Genomic DNA, 23,990 nt, shown 5'->3' with positions numbered 1-23,990 from the left:
ATACCTGTGTATGTTAGTGCATTCTGGTTTGATGGCATCCGCCGAGAGCACTCATACCGATGAATCCAATATCTGCCACCATGATGAATTTGTGCCGAGGATACAAGTTAAATCGAAGAATATTCCTGCAGAATAGAGGTCATAAGCGCTTGACCCGTTGACGTTGAAATCCTATTCTATTCATGGGAACCAGACATGTGTGGCCCTTTAACGAAATTGTTCAATAGTCTTCGGGTGTATTCGCGGAAAAGTAGCATACCAGGCCTTGTAGCGCATCCGAACCCGGGCAACAGCAATTTTGAACCAATGTCATGCTCTGTGCCAGCCGGCCCGATCGGCCCAAGTCAGGAATCACGTATTTGAGCCGGATATTTCACCTGACGCGAGGAGGCACTAAGATGGGCCCACGCAAGGCGTTGGGCCTCGAACCTTTTATCAAGGACCCACAAACGCCTTCACAGGGCATCGGATAGATGTACTCACAAACAAGCCGGGACTGCAAGCGCGGTTGAATATAACACCTCGGGATTTCAACGTCGAGACGGAAGTCGAGAACGGTGGAGCTTGAGGTATTCCATCTTCCGTAGTTAAAGCCTTTGAAAAGAGCGGGGTCCAGTTTCGCATCCACCAGCAAGCTTGAATTCCCACAGGAGTTCAAAATGATCATCTCACTGGTGCTAGGGAGGATCTGATTAGGACCGTATGAGTAATTAATAAGCCCTCAAGCGCTGCAGGAAGCCCTCCGAGGCCTCGAAACAAGATTGGCGGCGTTAAGCTGGTTTACGAATTCGATGACGCACCTTGGCGCTCTGGCTTTCCTATGCTATTTTGGCTAGTCTCTTCTTTCATAGGTTTACCATTCTCAACCTCCAAGATCCTGCTGGTCCATGATAGGCTCGTGATATACTATCGAGTAAACCAAGAGCGCACGAGGCAAGAGTGCCCTATTCACATTCAACCTCAGTGCTTAAAGGGAGGACCGTGGGAAAATCAATCTAGTATCTAATGTTCTATGTACCAAGCTAGATCATTCTCTGGGTTCAGTTCGTACTCTGTGAAGCCAGTGCCCATGAATGACCAGCGATTGCCAGTCCAGTATTCGATGTCGAAATCCTCCGCACGTATCTCGCTGATCAGTCTGCGGAACAACAAGGCACTCCCTGCAAATGCCGCGGTGATCCGACCGTCAGGCACATTTCGCTTGAACCAACTCGTGCAACTATCAGACCAAATGAGGGTCTTGTGGACTTCGTCTCCATATTGGATTAGTTCATCCACGACTGCAGCCTTTGGAGTAATCGACTTGATGTTTTCGGTGGCAACCTTGCGTAGCCACTTTAGGATATAATCGGCGGTCCAGTTGATCGATTCGAGCAGTGAGCCGTGGGCGATGACGGCGTTGGGCCCGAGGAATATGAAGTAGTTAGGCATGTCGCGCGCAGCGACTGAAAGGTAGGACTCCGGGTCGACCGACCACTCCTTGTTGAGATCGACGCCGTTCCGTCCGAACATGCTCCACGAGGGCTTCAACGAGACGTCGAATCCAGTGGCGCAGGCGATCACGTCGACCTTGAACTCTCGGCCGTCTGCTGTGATGACCGAGTCTTCAGTTGCCTCCACCACCGCGCTTGTCACCAGCTCGACGTTGGGCTTCGTAAATGACTCCAGATAGCCCTCTCCAGGAGTGATTCGGCGACAACCCAGACCCCATTCTGGGATCAGCTTTGCGCACAATTCAGGGTCGTGGTGGAGGGCTTCTGCCATTTGCCTACGGGCCGCTTCTGTCACCGCTGCGTTTTCTGCCGAGCCCTTGGAGAACTGTTTCTTCCGTATTAGCTATCCTGAAAGAAGTAGAATCACTGTCCACCAACCATTTTAAAAGATGAGTTGATTCCATGAATGATCTTCCGACGATAGTTTCGGTGGAACTCCTTGTCCTCGCAGAATCGAGCCTTGTCCTCTTCAGTGAAGGGAGGGTTTTGGCTGTCATCTTCACGACCGAGCAAATTTGCCGGTGAGAGATGAGTATAAACGTAGTTGGGACTCCTCTGAAAGCTGAAAACGGTCGTCCCAGGTAGACGAGCAAGTGCAGGCACAATTTGGACACCCGAAGATCCATTTCCAATGACGGCGATCCTCTTGTTGGAATAGTCGTAGTTTTCGTCCCAAGCAGCCGAATGACATTTGTGGCCTTTGAAGGTATCCAGGCCTTTGATGTCCGGCCATCGCCACTTACTATCAATGTCAGAAAATGCCAGAGACAGGGATTCATCCTTGACACCTACTTCAATACACCTTGACCTGATACTAGAAAGTCGGCATATTCTGTGATCGTGCGTCCACCATTTTCAACTGTCACCTTCCATTGTCCGAGATCTTCGCGCCAGATAGCTTCCGTAACCTTGTGATTGAGGTGCACATCTCGAAGTAGGTTCCATTTCTCAGCAGTCTGTTTCATATAGGCGTAGATATCCTGTCCCGTAGCATAGAAATGACTCCAGTCAGGTTTCGGATCGAAAGGGAAAGCCTGTCATCACAGTCAACTCTGCGTGGCATCGAAGATGAGAGAAGCGGCGTACATATACATGAGCGGGCACGTCGCATTGTACCCCAGGGTATCGGTTCACCAACCAAGTGCCGCCAATGTCATCCCTTGCCTCGAAAATCTTATGCGATACTAGCTGCTGGAACTCGGGAAATTGGTGTTGTAGCTTGTGTGCGAATATCAGGGCGGAGAAACCACACCCGACCGTTATGACCTTGAGTTTTCTACGTGGAGTGAAAGCTGGCGTGGGACGTAGAATTAGGTTGGCCTTGCGTGAGGCTGACTCTTCATGGATAGGTATTCGGCCGGTGTCGCCCATCTTAATACCGTGCTGAAAAGGCAACAGATTTCAGGATTGAAATTCTCTCTGTCAATGATTTGCTATTGTTTCTAAACAAGATAATCGACTTGAAACAAGTCTGAGAGGCATTTGTCTTCAAAGAGCAGTTTGAGGGTGACGTTTTATTCATTTCTCTCCAGCGTCCCATATTTGTTCTTCATATCTGTCCCCAAGAGGAGGATCAGATGGAAACATCTCGCCACAGCCTGGAGTCATACCACACTTAGCCAGACCATGAAAACATACCTCAGAGCTACGAGCGGGTCGCCCTTATGCGTATGGCGCATCGGAAACCGAACGGGCCGCGGCAAGTAAGTTTCGTCGCAGAAACATAGAATCCACGGTCCTCGGAATCTCGCCCTTGAGATTGAGCAGCCGCAAGAGATTGGCGCTTCATGTTGTTGCTTTTAACGATACATTTCAAAGATCTTCAATGACGGGAATGATAAAGCGGCCTCGAACGTATCTCGGAACCAGGTGGAGATGTTACAGGTTTCTGTAGATGGGAATCTTGGAGTGCGTAGTAACCAACCTCTAGAATATGCTCTAGACAGGGAAACATTTGCACTGCTTTTTTCCTTGGCTTTGCTTCCTTATCTTGATTGGCTCTGAGAGGCAACTGACTAGAAGAATGTACGTGAAGCACGGCTCGAGCTGAACCTAATGAGAAAGCTCGTAATAGACGCTAATGTTTTGTGAATGCTATTGCAGTATGAATAACTATTGGACTCCATGGCTCTCTCGATGCCTATGGCGGAAAGTTGGTCTGCTTATAGGTCAATGCAGCCTTTTCGACTTGGAGAGTTATCTGCCCGAAGTGAAATGTTCCAGATGTGCTAACGTCTGAAAGAACAAATTTTGAATTGTTCTTTACCACTGAGTGTTTGTTTTTTGTTGGCTAGGGTCGATCTAAGAAGATGGTATTGGCTCCTGTGATCTCGAATCTTGGGCAGACTTACACTAGCGCGGTGGTTTGTATTAACAGCGATTTTGTTCATGTCGTTCAGCAATGTCCCCTCTTTGTAGTCGTCTATATCTATGTCGAGGAAGCTGTGGGGGGCCATGCTTCGTGGCATGATACTGAATGCGCGACCTGAGACAATGGACATAGTGTGTGAGCCTACGTCACTTTTGAGCGCTCCAGGTACTCTCACCATTGATACTCTGGTCCGATAAGATCCTCATGACACAGCGTGCCGCGTCCTCAACATCTGCAAACTCGGTTCCAGAAGACTCGAGCCATTTCTTTGCAGTTGGGCTCAGGATGGATGTTTTCACGAACCTGTCATCGATCAGTCGTACATTACCATAGGGTGCAGTATGGCCTTTTACCATGGCGCTATATAGTTGGTTCGAGTGCCAAATTGAACCTCTGACCACCTCAACGACTTCATGATACCTCGAAGGCCGTATTTTGAGGCAGTGTACTGTGGTGCACCAGGAAAATCGATGTAGCCTGCGACACTTCCTTGGAGGATCAGATTCTGGTCCTGCCCTTGACCATTCAAACCCTGCTTGCGGAAGTAAAACAAGGCAAGTTTGATTGTATACAGTGCGCCAACGAGGTTCACGGCGAGGACATTCAACTTTGGCTCTTCCGGCTCATCGAGGCTGACTGGGAGGGTACTTTTAGCGCAGAACTCTCGATCAGCTCATTTGGGCCTGGATACTTCACGTACGGTCATTGAAATGAACAGAGTCACCGCCGCTGATACCTGCGTTGGCGATGACTATATCAATCCGACCCGTGGGAGATGCCGATAGTGTTGATCGAAACACGGCCAGCTGGTCCGACCAATGATAAACGTTGCATTTGAAGAACTTGATTGAGCTGGAAGAGGTAAGTCTTTGTGTTGACTGTAAACGGGGTGATCTTCACAGCTCCTCCTCAAGGGCTTTCCCACGAGGTTCGTCCATGTCCGCAACTGTAACGAATGCTCTGATCACCGTCAAGGCCCACATTGCTAGCATCGGATCAACGTGATACTTACCCTGCCTTGACGAGGTGTCGGACATAGGCTTCACCTATTCCGTTGGCGCCTGCGAGAAGTCTTAATAATCTTGCTGATCAGGAAGCCTTGAAACGAGTTATTTACCTCCAGTAACGATAGCTGTCTTGCCTTTGACCCGGCTCTCGTCGAAAGCGGCGCCGACATCGACAGGCCCCTTGTATTCATACGACATGGTGAAATCTTCAATGCAGTGATGTGAAATATGTGGATACGAATGCCTCAGAGCTCAGTCTCTAAGTGGTGTCATGTCACGGGGTTAAGAGACTTTATAGACGCTGGAATTTACAGCGCGCAGCCCAGCCTTCTCCTGAAGGTACAGATTCCTCGGACCGACAATCGGGTTACACGGCCCAAGAGGGCACAGCACATCAATGGGAATGGAAACACGGCAGATTCATCCCTGAACTTGGTGAGGACCTGAGCGTTCAACAGTCGTCATTTTAGATTGCCTTTCCTTTCCCGCTACCACAATGGAAAACTGGGGAAGTTCCACAACTACAGCTGGTACATTATATGCGTGCAGGAATGACGACCTGTTCTGAATTTCTATGAAGATGCCTGTGGCGCCCTCTGTGATGATGATATCTCGCTGGTGCAGGACATAATTGCGCTAGATATCTCCAAGCCTCATGCTTTCTTAGGATACTCTCCGGATGACTTTAATTCACCAATAACCTCGCTGGCTATCAGCATAGCATCTCGACCAGCAGGAACACCACAGTAGATCATTGCATGGCGGATAGCCTCACAGATTTTCTCCTCGGAAAACCCATTGTTCACGGCAGCACGGATATGGATGCGAAGTTCAGGTCCCCGGCCCAGGGCTATTAACATAGCGATATTCATCAGGGACCGCTCCTTCCATTCCAAGCCTGGCCTTGCGTATGCAGCGAAACATGTCTCCCAAATGTATTCCATGCTCGTTTTTGTGAAAATGTCGTCCTTCTGTGCCGCTCCTGTGTTAGCCGTGAGACATACTTTATGATCTGCGAGAAGCTGTTGAGCCTCAGGCTTGTGGGAAATGTCGCTTCTGAGGTCACGTACCATGTTACTGAGCACATCCTGAAAGAATTTTTCTCCCAGAAATTCGCCACTGAGCTTTCTGCCGAGGGCAGCTTGTTCTGAAAGTTCGCCAAAGTTTGGTGCCATGTTGATACTTCGGCAAAACGTGAGTACGGGGAGGTAAATTCGTCAAATGCGGCTTCCTGTTCAGCAGTTGCTGCACCGGGGGTGACAGCTCGAAGCATTTATATCACAGTAGCAACCATGGGAAATGCTACTCACAAGATCAAATGAAATTTCCCATTGCCTATCAATCAAATTCGAAAGGCGCCTCTTCGTCGACGGACTCTAGTTAGTTCCGTGAGAGGGCTTACTTAATACTTACCGTAGTTGTTACGGGCCGAACGATAATTTAGGCAATTCCGACGGCCCGGGCTTCTTCATCCGCGGCATTTCAGGACAGCGTCCAATACATTGTGGGTGGGACGAAAACAATTCAAAGATGCCATTCGAGAGACGTTGGCGATTGAACTTTCGCCGAACTGGCTTCTGCTCAAGGAACGTGGCCTCGTTGCGTCTGATCTTCCACCGTAATTAGAATGGTGACCCTAGCTCCAGGCCAATCCACCATTTCCCGATTGTCCATCCCGTATAGTCGAACATCTACATTTAGCGGAAGTGTGCCGAGAGGCTGGTGTGTATTCTAAGAGGCCCACCCGGCTTCAAATCGACCTTCGAGCAGGCTATGAACGTCACTGTATGAATGTAATCGATTGTACCTCACACTAAAGACAATTACTATGATCATCATTGTGTTGGCTCCAAATAGCAAATATTTCATTGAGCAGTCTCAACGTCGTCACTATCCTATCTACAGTGGGGGATACATCTTGCAAGCCACTGAGTGTAGTTGACTTCAGCAGAAGTGTGTTGTATCGTTTCAGTTCATAAGGTAAGATGGATGGCTACTCGCATCTATTGAAGTCTTAGCGAGTTCAAAGGCCTTTTTAGTTGTCCACCCCTTGAAAGCTTTGCCAAAAAGAGTCTCTAGCTTTCCCCGGATGGTATCACCTCCTCTGCCAGACCACAGAGACCTGATATCGATTCCGTTGAAGTCCAAACACACGAGTAGCCTCTGCCTCGGGAATAGGGTCAAGGAAACTGATAGTTGCCTCAACCGCACTACGAGACAAGTACTTGGTTACTTCCCCACCTGTGGTTGGTGTTATCAAGGAAGTATCCACCGTCTTCTTATATCTGGCACAGAGAAAAAAATACCACACCTGATTCCACCTCCATTATCCAGACGGTTGACAATTCTGGGCCTGGTTCGGTCGTAAGCAAGATAGGCAAATGAAACTCGGTACTCCACAACCCCGACCCATCCAGCTTGCCACGATCTGGAGACCCCGCAACAGCATTGACTCTCTTAAATAACGAGACTCCCATCACCCGCCACTGGTGCCCACAACTCTCCCCCCTTCCGCATCCTCACCGCAACCTCGACTCGATCCCAGTGGTTCACCAATCTTCTCACTCGCATTACGACTACAATCTCAAATCGAGTCCTCGCCCCAATCGTGATTTTACCATGATGCCCGGGGTCGTGGAGCCTCCGGTTCGCAGCTTCCACCCACCCAGCCAAAGGCGGAACGGCATTCTCTGCCCCCCACGTGCACGAGCAGCGTGCACTCTTTGCCGAGCACGAAAGATCAGGTGTGATGCTAGAGGCAGTCAGCCGTGCACGAATTGTGTCTTCGAAGACGTCCAGTGCATTCTATTACCGAGGCAGCGTCGCGCCAAAAACCAAACCAGTCTCACGAAACGTCAGAATGGACTTTCAGCGGAAGACTCGAGTGAGATTCCAGCCTTATCAGCAATCGATACAGCTGACATCGGACCATATCACAATCAATCGCGGCAAAACCTTCCATCTACTAACAACGTGGATCAAACCAGTCCAGATTCTGGTCCCACCATCATAAAACAAACATCCGCTGGCCTTGATAGCAAGTCTGCTCAGGATAGCGAGGACGAGATCGATTGGTATGAGGCTGCACTGAACAGCGTTCCTCCTCCGTGTTCTCCGAATTCATCTGCATCTTCGACATTGGATCGGACGTGGCCTGCTTCAGAACCGTCATCAGCTGATTCCCCAGTAGCACGGTTTGTGAAACCTGCCCCCTCCTGCCTTTCGAGGGCGGACTTGAATTATCTCCATCAGAAAGGCGCTTGTTCTCTTCCGGATGCAGAGCTTCGGGACGCATTAATTGAGAGCTATATCGACTACATCCATCCGTGTTACCCATTCCTTGATCTAGACACGTTGGACAAAGCCCTTTACGGCAACTCAGATCAGCTGTTTAGTCTCCCCGTCCTCCAAGCGGTAATGTTTGCGGGAGCATCCTGGGTCGACATCAAGTTACTGAGGAGGCGAGGCTTCTTGACCAGGAAAGCTGCCCGAATGACATTTTACCTGAGAACTCGGGTGAGTGAGGCTGCGTTTTGTCCAATGAAGTGTTTAATTGACTCTTTTGGAGTTGTTGTATGATCTAGATTATGAGAAGGACCCCATGTGCAACATCCAGACCCTCATTCTTTTGTCACTTTGGTGGGAAGGACCACCGCAATACAAAGATGGCTGGCATTGGCTGGGAATCGCCCTGTCTCTTGCCAGAGCCATTGGATTGCACCAGGATATCAACAACCAATATCTGAAGCCAAAGGCTCGTGCATTAAGACGGCGCCTTTGGTGGAGTTGCACCATCAGAGACACGTGTGCCTCGATGGCAACGAACCGAGTTCCGCGGATCCGAGACTCAGATTTTCGAGTGGCACCTCTGACTCTGGACGACTTCGAAATAAATGTCCATCCAAGGCCCGACCACCACAATATGAGGGCAAAATCTCTATATTTTCAGAGACAACAGGCATCGATCTGTATACAAACAGCTAGCATCTGCAGAATCATCACCAGGGTGCTGCTCAAGGCTTATCACGAGACATCAACCGGAAACATTGATATTTTGTACTTTCATCCTATTCCTAAACAACGGAAAACTCATATTGAACCGCGCGAGTTGAGAGATATCGAAGATGACTTTCGACAATGGCTGGAGAACGCGCCTTCGGAGGTCCTACACCCCGGCCCGATGCCTTCACGATCGGATACACACGAGCGGGCACTATTCGTGCACCGTGCACTGCTTTCCATTTTGTATCACACAGGCTTCGTCTTGATACATCGACAGAGGACACTTCCATCTAACGGACATGTACCCGACGAACCGAATAAATCTCCACTCGCCGAAGGTACACCACGGGCCATAGTCCGAGAAGCTGCCTTGCAGGTGAACAAAATCATCATGGATGCCTATGCTGCAGACGTGATGAAGGAGATGCCCCCCACTGTGATAAGCTGCCTCTTTCCAATAAGCGTCAGCCATATTACCGACATGAAAAGTGAGGACCCCATGGTGCGCTATGAAGGACGCCAGAGGCTGGAAGAATGCAGACAGGCCCTTCGGGAACTTGTTGACGGCCACCTTTCTGCAGAGTGGGCAGTTAATTTCTTGAGCTATGTCGAGTCCCGGCTTAATCCTGTACAGCATCCAACAACAAAAAGGGGGCCAGCTGTGGTCCATGGGAAAACTCTATCGACTGTCCCAGAAAAGATGTCACTGGCTGGATATGACCAGTGTCAAGGATGGGAACAGAATCGAGGCCAGAACACTGAAGGTGACGCACCAATTCAACCTTCGGGTAGTGAAGGGCCAAAGTCCACAAACCTGGCATCTCCAAACCTGGACGAGCAACCTACCGCAGAGCACAATCCCTTCTTGTATACCCATACACCAGCTGGTTTTTCGGACCTAGTCTTCCCAGATACGTGGCTGGGTGGGCCAGATGCACAGAACAGTACATCTGGTGGTACGTGGGTTGACAATGACATTATATCCCTGCCTTTTGCATGAGGTTTCATGCTTGGGAATAGTTGTGATTTCAACAAGACAGTGTTTCTATCCATTTTAGCCTCTACTGCTACCTTCGACAATCCTGAAACTAGCCTCGAGAAGCTGACTCGCCTGAGGGCATGGTACTTCTTCTCTTGCACCTCCAACACATTCCCGCCTCCTCAATACCCTTCTCCTTGAGACCGAGCTTGATCCAGCAACCTCCGAGAATGCACCGGCTGCAGTCCCCATACTCGGTATTCATTTTAAAGTGTGCTAAACTAATGGTACAGCAAGTGGGTCTGCATCTTTTGCCCGAATACCCCGCCGGCCCGCCGGCCCAAGAGACAAAATGAACTTGGATCTGCATGTGAACAGGGCCACTTTTTCTTTCCGGATCACTGATCAAGTCATACGTGGAATTGAACGCTCGACAGCATTTCCCGAGGCTGAACTTGAAGGACCAAAGACAACCAGGTATTTACTGGGGCAATTGCCGATATGCTGCGTCTCTGACCCCCAATTTGATTGGTGCGGAAGCAGGATTAGAAGCATGGCGAATAAATGTATCCTGAAATTGACTAGCAAACGGTCAACGTGTTATGTTCGAGGCACGAATTTCAAAAATCCTCCTTTTTCTATTCAAGTCATCAATCATTTGTCGGTAGCATCGTAAACTTCCCATGTTGTTAGGTCATAAAGGCAGGAATGCTGATCTACTACCAGCCGTGACTCTTGTCGCTTTCAGTGAAGAGATTTTCTCTCCTGTAGTCGAAAACAATACCATATCGAGAACATCATTCAAGCAATATTCGCGTTTTGAGATCCACAATTTTCCCACGACACGGGATTTCGAGAGAAGAGAGAATAGGCTTGGGCAAGTCTACCTGATGGACTTCTCTCGCTCCCCGCGGTCCGGGGCCCCAAGTCTGGAGATGTGATTCTGTGATTGTGAAACTCAAGACACTTTCTCGTTGCAAGAAAGCTCGGGTTGGCCCCGTTAGCCGCTGCACCGCCGATGTTCATCGCTCTAAGGTCCCGGTTTGCTTCTTCCTCTCATGGAATTGGTACCCTGTTCAGGCTTTGACCATCGGCAATTCTGGTCTTACAGCTTCCGGAAGGGCTGAGTCGAGGCCACGATGCATGGCTTTTGAGCTCTTCGTGTCCCCTTGATTCCCGAGCCTTTGGACCGGTTGACCCGTCCTCTCATCAACCGCGCAATTCCTGCAAAATTTCCGGTTTCGATGCGGTATTAATACTGAAGAGTCCTTTCCCTATAGTCTCAACCTCGACAGCATCACCACAGAGTCTCCCTGATCTTCCGACCGAGACAGCTTCCCCTTCGAACCCGGAACAATGGGTCATCCTTCTCAACGCCAGTTCAAACCGATCAATGCGTTCATAATCGTGGTCATGGCCCTGGGGTCTCTGGGATACGGTTATTCAGCCAGTGTGATATCGACAACGTTAGCACAGCCCTCTTTCTACACGTACTTCAACCTGAGCTCTCGCTCCAACGAGAACGACATCATCGGACTGATGAATTCCCTCTACCAAGCTGGAGGGTTTCTGGGGACTTTCACGGTCGCATTCTCCGCAGACCGCTGGGGTCGGCGTGCAGGAATCGCAATCCCTAGTGCCCTTGTGTTGATCATGGGAGGTTTGCTTGCCGGAAGCGTCAACCTCGCCATGTTCATTGCTTGTCGGTTCTGGGCAGGATGGGGTTCCTACGCGCTGGTCTCTGCCATTCCAGTCTGGATGAATGAGGTTGTCCCCGCGCATAACCGCGGGTCCCTTGTCGCAGTTCACGGCGCGTCACTGCTTTTGGGATACTGTCTGGCGGCTTGGGTTGGCTTTGGGTTCTGGCATCTGCCAGCTACCAACAATTGGCAATGGCGGGGGCCGACGTTACTTCAGTGTCTCCCCGTTGCGATTCTCCTGCCCTGCCTGTATTGGTTGCCAGAAAGCCCTCGATGGTTGGTCATCCAAGGCAGGGACGACGAAGCGAGCCTCATTCTCCAGAAGCTCCACGCCCCTGACGAAGCCGACCAAGAACTCCTCCAGATCAAAGCGCAAGCCGAGACCGAGGACCGCCTCGACAGCTCCTACTGGGCTCTATTCACGAAGCCAAGCTATCGCAAAAGATGCATCTTGGCATTCATCACCACCGTGTCGATCCAGTTTTGCGGTCCAATCCTGATCAACAACTATGGCCCAACCATTTACAAAAGCTTGGGATTTAGTGTCACGAAGCAACTTTTGTACCAGTGTGGGTGGCTGACCCTGGCCTTTGGTGGTGGCATGCTATCACTTTACGTAGTGGACACTATGCCCCGTCCCGTCCTTTTCGCAGGCGGCATCACTGGGTCTCTCGTGTGTCTCTCTGTCGAAGCGGCTCTTGTCGCCACATACGCAACCTCACCTGAATCCCTGGCCCACCCTAACAAGTCTGCCTTACGGGCGGCCGTTGCAATGTTCTACGTAAGTTGGTTCAAAACCTCTGAAGCCCGCCCTTGCCTACACGGTCTCAAGAGACTCCACTTGTTCTGACACATCCTCTGACGGGCTCGTAGGTCTACATTATCATTTTCGAATCAACCTTGGACAGCGGTCAATTTGTCTACCTGGGAGAGCTGTTTCCAACTCATCTTCGAGCCAAGGGAATCAGCTTCGGTATTGCCGGCGTGAATTTGATCAACATTGTCTGGCTCCAAGTTGCACCGACAGCCTTTTCAACTATCGGCTGGAAATTCTACCTTGTTCTCATCCTCCCGGGCATGGCCTTTGCAACGTTGATCTTCTTCTGGTTCCCAAACACGCGAGGAATGCACCTTGAGGAAGTTGCAGATCTGTTTGGTGACGAAGTTGACCACTCCACTGCGCAAGTTGTGTATAGTGAAGAAGAGTCGAAGGGAAAGGAAGATCGTCTGCTGAATGATAGGGAGCCAGATGCGACGGGGGCACAGAAACTCTTCAGTCACCACGAGAAAGTGAACTCGGTGTGAGTCGCCGAGATTCCTTTTTGCACGGGATCGAGGGAAATTCATCTCAGATGTGGTATTCTAGTCACAACACCTTGTCGCCTGGGCTCCAGACTTCACAATGAGCCTAGATAAGCAGGTCGTAACAGCTGTATCTCCACACAACAACATACGAACACAAGTAGTAAGACAGCGACTGATCTAAACTTTTTCCATTGATGTTGAATAGCATGGCTTACACACCTGGAGACTCAGCGAATGTAGCTGGCGTTGCCTCAATAGTCCCAACCTAACTCTGGAAGCGCATTTCGAGACCCTTTAGGTGTGCCTTGATGATCAGTAATGCCGGCACGAGCTTTGGATTGCCCTGCTCGCTACTTCATCTGCTTCGGCGATATTAAGGAGTGAACAACTACCCGTGTTTCTGCACTGAGCAACACTCTGTTATGCGTCGGCACAACACATTGGAAATAAAAGAGATGGTTTGGATGAGCTTATGGCTAGCGTGAAAACTATGGGAATCCCACAGTCGATCAGCTTCTGCCAGGGCAGTCAGACCCACGGACAAACGAATGTGCCTTCAACATATCCCCCACTCAAGCCCTCCGCCATCGATGAAACTCACACCGAGTTCGAGTTGTCCGCGCAGGACCATGCAGATGAGCCACCAGAGGCCTTGTACGAATCAATGATGCCAACGACGGACCCGTAGGTGCCCCCGATCATCAGGAAAGTTCCCGATATGACCACAAAACAGCTCCAGCATACCATCAGCGTCAGTTTGGTGGTTCGCTCGGCCTTGAATCTACCCCAGTTATCGTACAGCCACATACAGCCCATCGGCTGGAACGACATGAGAGTGCCAAGCAAGGCCCCAATAAGGGACACGAGGCCACCGAAGACGGGGATGGCACTCGCAATCACATAGGCGACAATCGCATTCCCGGCCGTGCAGCTCAGCCAGGTGATCCAGTGTCTCGGAGTCCCCTCGGTGAGGTGGTGTGTGCCACGCAAGAGCCGCACGAAGATATACTTCGCGGGCAAATGGATGACGAGGGTCGTGGTCACAATCAGCCCCGGAAGAGCAAAACCATAGGCAATCTTTTTGAGTAGGGCACCGGCTGATCCAAGCGCAGGAGAAGCCACATACGAACCGGCGTAGTAATAGACCACCACCCCGATTGTAATGTATGTCGCTGTGACTACGCTCTGGCAGATCAGGAGAGAGCGTGTATACTGTCGAGGATCTCGCATTTCGGAAACGATCGAGAAGAAAGCAGGCGTGCCGGCGTACGCGAAAACCAGGGAAGAGCAAGCCGAGATTGCGTCGGTGAATGACGGGTCGTTCGTGACCTTGTAATCCGAGACAAAGACACCTCCTTTAGGTGCATCGGCAGGGCGATCTTGTACGCCAACAGCGACAGTGACGGTGAAAACTATAAAAAGGGTCAGCATCTTCAAGACGGAACTCTCACGAATAACGTACTTGCAGTCAAGATACATGCCACTCCTACCCAAGCGAGCCACGATATCTTGCTAAGTGTCTGGATGCTGGAGAGGCAGAATCCGATAATCGCAGCGACGGCCACAAAAACGGCCGTACATGCTCCGTGTGTTGAGACTGCATTCAGGCCAATTGAGATGCCGAGCATGCCGGCGCCAGCGACGAAAATCCAGTCTGGACAATATCAGCAGGAAGAACGAGACTCGCAAGGTAGGATATACACTCACAAAGGACGAATGCCACACCAAATACCTCGCGTCCGATGCGGCCAAACAACAATTGGCCGACATCGTCGAGGCTGTAGACGCCCCGGTGTCGAAGCTTGAACACACCGACCATGTAGTCCGACCACGTGGTGATTACCGCAATCACGATTAGACATATGACGCCGGGGACCATGCCGAGGACGTCAAAGACCGCTGGAATGGAGAGGACGCCGAGACCGATCTGGGTTTTCATCATGAGAACGGCCGTTCCCATCCAACCGACCTAGGAAAGGCTGTCAGCTTGTGCCACATATTATTCTGCGAAGCAACGAACATTGCGATAATTTGGTCCCCCTTGGACAATCTCTCCAAAGACATCGTCAACGACGGAGACCCGTCGCCCGGTCACAGAAAGGCGGCGCCCGTTTTCGTCGACGCTGTAGGATTGATACTCATTCTCTTGAGCACCTACAGACTTGTCGTCAATCCCTTCTTTGTTCATGTTGGCACGAAGATTGGGTGGTTCGTAGTCAAACAGCAGTTTTCCGATGATGGGGGTCAGAGTTCTCCATCCCGGGGTAGGCTGCAATACCATATTATAGTCTCTGGCCTGCGGGAGCGGATGCGGAGGACGGCAATCATCCTGGATTGATTGGTGGTCCCAAAGGCCGACCGATTTGGCGAATCCGGGGTCTAGCGTCGTCGGGATGCCATCCGATCTCTCGAACGGCGACAACCGTCACACAGCCCTAATCCATTACTGGATGTCAGAAGCGTGGTCAGAACCAATCCGCGCATCACACTAAGCCTCTTTGCCGGAATCCAGTCGCCTGTGGTCGGCCATCTTCACTACTCGGATGCGTACCCGGTCCTTCTGCCCGCATGGAGGCCGATGAACAGCCGACACGAAGAAGCAATTTCAGTCCAGATCTCGAAGGATGGATCGCAGGCCAGTGTGGGACAAAGGGCTACTTCCCCCTGCCTACCATCTGGCACGGTCAGAACGTGGATGAGACGATGCAACTTGACCCGGTTCCCAGGATGGGTTCTCCTCGGGTCTGTAATTGACGTAAGTTGCCGGGTACGGTAGACCTGCTCTCCCAGTGACGAAGATTGGATGAGTGTGATATCGTGAACGCTGTTGGCACTTGGCCCCTGGAGGGACTGTTATCGAGTGCAAACCTCCGCTCTCCTTGGCTGCCCCGGGTCCCAATTGAATGGAGGTGGCGAAACGTGGGGGAGGGGCTCGGGAGCGGAGACGGACCCAGTTTCTTCGCCCCGCTGGGACTGCAGACTGCATCTCGCTGGCGGTGCCATCTTTCGTCGCTTCCTCTTGCCCAAACACACAAATTGGCACAAGCACAGCGAATGTCTTTCTTCAGACGACGTTGTCGTGCAGGCGCCGACTGACAGCAACGATCAAAGGTGCGAGCCACCATGCTTCCGAGATAGCACATCGCTGCCTCTGGACATGTCCTCCGACAACTACTACCAGAACGCCGTAAGGAAAAGGCCTTTCGATGGCCGCTACACAGCCACTTCCGTTATCGTCACCCTATCGATTGGGCTCGCCTTCTATAACTCACTGGAGATGGTACTTCTGATTCTGACCACCTTCAAGAGAAAGACAGGCCTATATTTCTGGAGCTTGAGCATCTGCAACTATGGCGTCATCTCCTACACGCTGGGCATCACGCTGAGTTATTTCAACATCTGTGACTTCTGGCTTAGCGGGCTTCTCCTCGACACAGGGTGGTTGTGCATGATTACATGCCAATCCCTTGTCCTCTACTCGCGCCTGGGGCTGATACTCGATAATGTCAGCATTCTGAGGGCGGTAAAGTGGATGATAATCGTCAACAGCGTGCTCATCGAAGGCACCACCGTGGCCCTGGACTGGGGCCACGCATATTCGCCCGATCCAGCATTTGCTCAAGCCTACTTCTACATGGAGCATATACAAATGACCATCATCACTCTCCAAGAACTGATCATCTCCGGGCTGTATGTGTGGAAGACGATATCTCTGCTCAAAGTCATATCCAAAGAAAACACCCGGAGCACGATTTGGCAACTCCTCACCATCAATGTCATGATCATTTGCATGGACGTAAGCCATCAAACAGTCCAGAGTATGTCTAGGGCTGACATTTCTTTAGACGGCGCTGGTCATGTTGCAATACAAGCGCCTGCAGCTTTACCAGGAAAGTATCAAAGGTTTCGTCTACAGCGTCAAGTTGAAGCTCGAGTTAAACATCCTGTCCAAGCTGGTAGACCTCGTCCAGCGAAACTCGATGGACAGATCAATGACCCTGGAAATCATTGATGCGAGTTCGATCGCTGGACAGACACAGGCTGCCGTTCGCCGAGAGTCGTGGATCCCAGAACAGGGCGGCGCGTGGTCTTCAGCCACCGATAAAGGGACAGAGAAGCACATCGAGGACGTGCACGATAAAAACATGACGGATACGCTCCCACACTGCCGACTCCCCGACGACGTTGACGGCATCACGCGGGTCCTGTCTCAGAACTCCAGATACACTGCGAGGACAGCCAGCAGAGAGTCCGACATCCTGTATGCAGAGGTACTTCGCTCCCTGAAGTAGGAACCATCAGGTTTATGGGATCCAAACTCGTCGACAATTTCTACCGATTTAGTTCAAAGGGGCTCACCGATGAGAGACCACTTGCATGATCTCAAGAGCTGCAAGTTTTAGTGCGGACGAGACTGGCTTTTCTTCGGGACGCAGTTCCTGGAGCACTAAAAGGTTGCCCACAGTCGGGAGCAAGCGTTAACCCTAATATCAAAATCAAGAATTTGCCGCGGCCCCGGGCATGTTACCCTTGGTCATATATTGACGATGCCTTTTAAGGCCAGAATACTACTTTCATATGAGATTTATAAGTATATGGCTGCTAATTCGCGGGTTTCAAAGCCTATTTATGTAAGATGAATGGGACGGACCGGAGACTCGGTCGCTTTTTGCGGCGTTCTGCCGTATTGCATCTTGCACTGAGATCTGTTCGCTTTACGTTCTGATGATCAAATCAGAACGACCGGCACGGCTTGAACATACAGTACAAAACTCGTGACTAGCGACGGAAAATGACATAGCAGCGAGGAAATTCCTTGCGTGAACGCGCCGCAACGAAGTAATCACCAGGAGTTCAGGGTTCAAAATGCCAGGAAGTTTCTTGGATAGATCATCAAAGTCTCAATTCACGAGCGACGTCATGCTTAGTCGATGCGCACCAGGAGACAGCGTCACATTGGAACGCCTCAAAGGGTGCCAATGCAACTAGGACACTGTATATTGACGACGGCGAGAATAGGGCAAGGAGAATGACAAGAAGTCCGGTTTACGACGGTGAGTAATGCCAATCCTTCATTGTGGCAAGCTGAAGAACAAACTTTCCGGGCTGGACTTTCCAGGTCTTGGATGGTTGTTCTCATCCTGATTGCCGTCGCTCTCCGTGTCAATCCATCGGACTTCGGCCACTGCATCCGAGGCGGCCTTGTTGTTGCATGACCGGGAACCAAGGCCGGGTTCAATTAGTCGGAGCCTCTCCCGTGATCATTTCGAGGAAATCTATGATTGATGCTTTCGGAGGGAGTTCTGCTCCGCGGTCAATACCATGCGTGTGGTGTTTTAGATTTCCATTATGGTCTTATTATTAAGGGGCTCGTCACTTCTTCTGGCTTCCTTCTGGAAGCCCATCAAAGAAACCAGCAAAATCTCGATTCCAGATACTCGCATGTCGAGACACCTTCCGCTCTCTGTCGGCAAACTTTCACGAAACATGTCTTTCTTCGAGTCAGCGCCACACATTCCTAGAGACGCCATCTTTGGATTGACCGCCAGGTACCACGATGATCCGTCCCCAGTGAAAGTCAATCTTGGGTAAGGAAGCTATCGCGACGAGAAAGGCTCTCCTTGGGTTCTACCTGCTGTCCGCCGGGCCAGACGAAGGCTGACAAGCCCAAATCTGGACCATGAGTATTTGCCAATCCTTGGGTTGCCCCGAGTTCAGAACATCGGTCGCCGAACTCGTCCTGGGGACAAAAGCCTTCGCTGCGGTGCGGCATAGGGTATGTTTCTGCGTTGTTTTCACGTACATTGTGCTGATTCTGTCCGTAGATAGCCACTTCTCAGAGCCTCTCCGGGACAGGCAGCTTGCATTTAGCAGCTGCATTCATCAGAAACCACAGTTCTCTGAATGGCCAAGTTTTGGTTCCAGATCCTACATGGTCGAATCATCATTTGGTGTTTTCTTCCCTTGGCTTTCAAGTCCGCACTTATCGATACTACCATCCTGAAACAGGTAATTCGACGTCGGAATCTCGACACGAGTACTTTCCATTTCCATCTTTGGACCTGAGCATGGCCCTGAGCCTCGCCGCTTCAACCTGATACGCTCCTGCACATGACTGAGCATGGTGTAATTTGTGACTCAATGGAGGAACATGATGAATTCTACGGGGTCCTGGGGCCCGTCTGACTATATACGTTCGAGTAATTAACAAAGGGGTCTCGACGCTAGTAACAGGCCTTCGGCCGAAGAATAGCGCGAACAGTCATTACATCTGTTGGCGTTCCTGTCAGGCACACTGCCAGTCACAAATTCGGCCTGAGGAACGGATCAATCGCGCCCACATCTGGGCCAGGGGGCCTTGTTCACAGCACCCGCCTGTAGTTGCTAATTTATCTCCTCGGCCAAGTACCCATAGCTTGGCAATCGATTTTATGGTCACTAAAGTTTCCTTCTCTAAATTGGGTTAGTCTGGGTCAAACTTCGCCATCATCTCACTGACCTGCGACCAGCCGGACGGAAGAACCGTTGCGGTTTATGTCAGCTATACTCGAGTTCGCTTTGTCCACACACTTGGAATGAGCTCCGACCGAGTGATGCTAACGCTTAACCTATTCCATGCTTGGTTTTCCGACCCCAACCAGTGAAACGGCGGGACTCTAGATCAAGCGCTTAACTGAGACACAGCCCCGAGGCTGCAGGGGAAAGCAATACCATGATTCTGATAGATAGGGGCCATTTCAGCCTGACGGAAACGCCTTGTGCTCTGCATAGTCCTCACTTAAAGTTGATAAGTGCCTTGGAGGTATGCCTTGCACTCGACCCTTCACAGTTTCTGGCATACCCTATTGCGATAATTGCGCAGTTGCACAATGGCAGACAGCGAAGGGAAGCAGCAAGCTCCCATCGCAGCAGAAGTTCTTCCAGGGCCCGCTATCCAGCAAATACCTGCAAGCGCACCTCTTCTTCAGCAGACCGCACACGTCCCCAAAGGCTGGCCAACTTCACCGAAGACCATCAAGTCCTCTATCGGCTCTGTCCTAACAGATCTTGTTGTAGATAGTCTATTACTCGCATTTTCAGTTGCCTTCTTGGCTTTTGGTCTGGTAGTAAAGCTTTACGACCAAGCTCCAACTGCACTCCACAAACACACAGCCAACACACTGCTGAGCGCCACCAAATATGTATGGCCCAAGATCAGAGTGACACATTCTTCCTAGCTAACGTCTTCCGAGGGTCCGAGTGTTTTCCCTATCCTTTTTGCATGTATCCTAGGCCGAGCAGCGCACGCCATCCTTGTCTGGCGCCTGGAAAAGGGAGAGCGTGTTGGTATTTTAGATTTGCTAGCTGGGAGCACGTCTCTGACAAGCACGGTAACTTCGCAACTCAAATTACGCATCGCCAGCTTCCTAGGCGTGGCTCTGATCGCCATTTGGTCGCTGTCACCGGTCGGTGGTCAGGCCTCGTTCAGACAAATGACCATTGGTAGCAACATCTCTAGTCAGCCATCCGAGTTCACATATATGGTCTATGGTGGCACTTTCGACCAGTTCGATGATTCGGATCGAGTTTCATATTATGCGATCGTCAATACTCTCTTCGTGGCCTCCATCATCTCGCCGGAGTCAACAAAGTCGTCTCCACGCGATACTTGGGGCAATGTCAAAATACCTATGATCGAACACTACGAAAATTCTTCGACTATAGATGACGATGGATGGTTCATAACTCTTGATGGAGAGCAGAGCACTTACTCTTCCATTGTTGGAATTCCAATTGCTGGCGTGGACTCGACTGACTTTATCAACTACGCCACAAACATCGAAACGGCATACTTTCGCCTGGACTGCCCCGTCGTTAATGGCACGTGGAAAACCAATCTCCCTGTCAATAACTCTGTGACTGGTGACGGGGCATATATGTGGTGGTACGACAATTCCACTCAACGCATCCAACAAGCACAAACAGATGTGGAAAGCCTTAAGCCGCTCAACTTCACCTATGTGGTATTTTGGCCTGGGGGAGGGGGTGGCGAATTTGATTGCACTATCACAACGACATATGTTGAGGTAGAGATATTGTGTCCTACAATGTCTACTTGTGCTGCCTCTAAGGCACGCCGGTCTCGCCTGCAGCATCCGCCAGCTGCCTTTACCCAATTGGATCTGAACTCTTATGCCAACTACGGGAACTTATACCTCTTCGCCTCCGCATTTGTTACATCCATCACAGCGCATCCGTCGACATCGACGCTGGTGCAGACATATCTTATTGATTCGAGTAATCCTGCCGGGATATCACTGTTTAACAGCGACTATGTCCAGCCTTCCCCCAAAGAACTCCTCGCGGTGCGGCTGAACCAGCTGATGAACGCTTACTGGACGTGCATAAATGGTATATACGCAGTCTCAGGAGGCATAAATCCGCAAACGACCTACTTGGGAAACAACAATGCTTCCACAGACACAGTTTTGGCAAACTCTACTACCGTCAAGGGTACGAAAAGCACAAAAACAGAAGTCATCCAATGTCACGACGGCTGGGTTGTTGCATTAGCCCTTGCTTCTATTGTTATGATTGTCGCGAGCTTGGTTCGCCCTATTGTTCGCTGTTTCCTTACACAAGCTCCGGATGTGATGCTGAATATCTCGAGTTTGGCGACAAGAAACAATCCATATATGGCATTACCCACCAATGGAACTTTCATGGCTGCATCCGATCGGGCGAAGCTGCTCAAGAATCTGAAGGTGCGGCTTGGGGATGTTGAGGGCGCCGCTGATATTGGTAGTCTCGCTATCGGATCCCTTGGCGTGGCTGGAGTTTCAAAGGTTGCGAACGTTCGAAAAGACCGCCTGTACGAATGATTGCCTGCGCATTTCCGTCATATATATATATCTAACTCGGGTATATCGATCAATTTGCGCCGGGAGCAAACGAATTTCAATTTCGCGATGACGGATGTTAAGGTCGAGATATCCTGTCTTCTAATGTCTACTTGTGGCTGCTGTAACAACGGCACCACAGAAGGTAGGGATATCACGGTTAGGCGGTTGAGAAGGATCACACAACGATGTACGGAACATAAGGTAGGGGATGGAATGGTTGTGGACTGAATCCTGTCTGTCCATCTGAGGTTTTCGAGCGTCTCTTTATGCTCGCCGTCCTCCTCGCTCATTCTCTCGGTGGTGCTCGGGGTCGCCAAAGCTCGTCGGCTACGCTGTGAGTCTGGACTCGTACACCTCGTATGCTTATGGCCTCTACGTCGACCGCCGAGACCCTGCTGCGTCTCTCCTGCGCTCAGGACAGCCTTATGCCGCCTTCCATAGCCATTGAAGTAGTCCTGGGGTGTTGGGTGTTACAACTATCTCTCCTTGTAGGGCTTTCGTCCTCGTAAGCCGTTGTCTAGGCTGTAAGTTTCCTCTTTCTCTACTTTTCGAATCTCTGCACCAGCTTCGGTGCATAAATATCATCTTCCAGAACCCAATGGCTGTATTCCGAAAGCCATCCTGTCCACTTGATCAAGCAATGGACCTTTCCTTTGATCATCCGTTTATCTCGGATCTCTTCGCCCTCGTACTCGTCCTCGACATCCTCGAGTTCTGGCAACGGTAGCACCTGCTGTCCTCTGGGGTGGTACTCCTCAAGCGGCTGGATCGGGAATACGTCCTATAGCCTCGAATACTGCTCCGGGAGTGCCAATCAATATGCCCGCGAACCGATCACCTCTGTAATTCGGAATGGGCCAATCAATCGGGGCTGCAACTTCTTGTCTTTAAGCCTTAGATTCCGCGTTGACAATTTCACAAGATTGCCTCTCTTAAATGTCTTCGGCGTGTGCCTTTAGTTGTAATACTCGATCTGGCGCTTCTGAGCCGCGGCGAACTCGCCTCTTCACCCGGACGCACCTTCTCGGACTTTTGATGTAGGAGCAGTAGATTGAGGCGGAAGAGCTGTGGACGAGGTGAAGGGGCGCATCGACGTCGCAGGCTGCGCTAGAGTCCTGGAAGATAGTGTCGGAGATGTTAGGGATCGTAGCTCGGGGATTTGGAAGGGCGTGATTAAGAGAGGCGCCAATTCCGGCTCCTTTGATAGTCACATACGGCTCTAGGTCTTGATAACCAAAGGGCTAAAGGGCCAACCCACACTGTCATCGTCCGTGGTAATACCAACCTGATTTAGAGGTTCTCTGCCACTCAAGATGGTCTGATGGCCGTGGTCAAAACTATTATCACAGATTTGCCAGTCAGGGGAAGTAGGGTCGGAATCGTCAACAGTCTCGGGAAATTTCGGTTTCTGAAGGAGAATTGGAGGTATCGGTGGGCAGTCGAAAGGCTTCGTTGCTACTGGTCTGTAACAGAGAGGGCCGCCTACGGAATAAATAAGTGATTGTTATTTGGGAAGAGGGTGCACGCCGCCCACACTGCTGCGCTCAAATAGATAAAGCACAGATCCTACACGGCTAAGAAAGCTGTAATATTCAAAAAGGGGTCCAATATCCTTGCCTGCGGATCTTAAATACTGGAATAATCACGTCCCTCCCTGCCCTCTGCTTCCTCATTCGAGCCGGCTATTGTCTGCGCCCAAACCAGCAGCCATTCTAGTCTGATGCGTCCTATACACATAATTTCTTCTTCTTCTCATGCAGACATATCTCCGAACCTTCCTCCACTCTTGTATCAGACGCATCTTGGTCGAGTCGTATATGGTCACCAACTTCATCGCCGCCTATTCAATGTAGCATAACCTTTCCACTTGCCAAAGCTACCAATAGAGGATTTCCTCGCGACAGAGAATCCCCGTTGTAAGCCAATGAATACCCAAACGCTGAAGATCTCCAAAACCAAGACCGCAATGCTTGCGGAGAAGGTGTATTTCTGTCGAAGCAAGACCCGTTAGATATCAACGTCGGCAAGGAAATGGTACTGAACGAAACGGAGGAGACGGTGAGCCCACTTACTTGTTGTATGCACCAGCTAGTCCAGCCGATCGCCTTTCCACCGGTCTTCGCTTTGGACCGATGACAAGTCCAACTCCACAGATCCAGTGGTCTTCCTTGCCGCTCTTCATGGTATTCACGACTTTTAAGTATATTGCCGCGCCAAGAAACGCTGCGATCAGGAGGAACGAGCTGAGATA

At 50.7% G+C, this 23,990-nt stretch overlaps 3 protein-coding genes across 3 annotated transcripts; 2 read left to right on the top strand and 1 right to left on the bottom strand.

Annotated features, from left to right (window-relative positions):
- Nucleotides 1-1,002: 1,002 nt before the first annotated feature.
- On the bottom strand, nt 1,003-5,069 carry PV07_05117 (uncharacterized protein; the record flags this gene model as incomplete). Its single annotated transcript, XM_016391989.1, has 11 exons — nt 1,003-1,818; nt 1,872-2,235; nt 2,286-2,527; nt 2,580-2,711; nt 3,845-3,978; nt 4,040-4,167; nt 4,218-4,500; nt 4,565-4,716; nt 4,765-4,824; nt 4,877-4,925; nt 4,982-5,069. 11 exons carry the CDS (start codon nt 5,067-5,069, stop codon nt 1,003-1,005), a joined length of 2,448 nt encoding a protein of 815 aa, XP_016249508.1.
- A 2,424-nt stretch (nt 5,070-7,493) lies between these two features.
- On the top strand, nt 7,494-9,873 carry PV07_05116 (uncharacterized protein; the record flags this gene model as incomplete). The annotated part of the gene is made up of 2 exons (XM_016391988.1): nt 7,494-8,387; nt 8,440-9,873. 2 exons carry the CDS (start codon nt 7,494-7,496, stop codon nt 9,871-9,873), a joined length of 2,328 nt encoding a protein of 775 aa, XP_016249507.1.
- Nucleotides 9,874-19,657: 9,784 nt separating this feature from the next.
- Nucleotides 19,658-21,718, top strand: PV07_05115 (uncharacterized protein; the record flags this gene model as incomplete). The annotated part of the gene is made up of 2 exons (XM_016391987.1): nt 19,658-20,038; nt 20,090-21,718. Exons 1-2 carry the CDS (start codon nt 19,727-19,729, stop codon nt 21,716-21,718), a joined length of 1,941 nt encoding a protein of 646 aa, XP_016249506.1. The 5' UTR covers nt 19,658-19,726.
- Nucleotides 21,719-23,990: the final 2,272 nt, after the last annotated feature.

Source organism: Cladophialophora immunda (genome assembly GCF_000835495.1).
Source record: "Cladophialophora immunda strain CBS 83496 unplaced genomic scaffold supercont1.3, whole genome shotgun sequence".
Lineage (NCBI taxonomy): Eukaryota > Fungi > Ascomycota > Eurotiomycetes > Chaetothyriales > Herpotrichiellaceae > Cladophialophora > Cladophialophora immunda.
The sequence above is the reverse complement of the archived record's forward strand: the minus strand, read 5'-3'. Positions and strand labels throughout refer to the sequence as shown.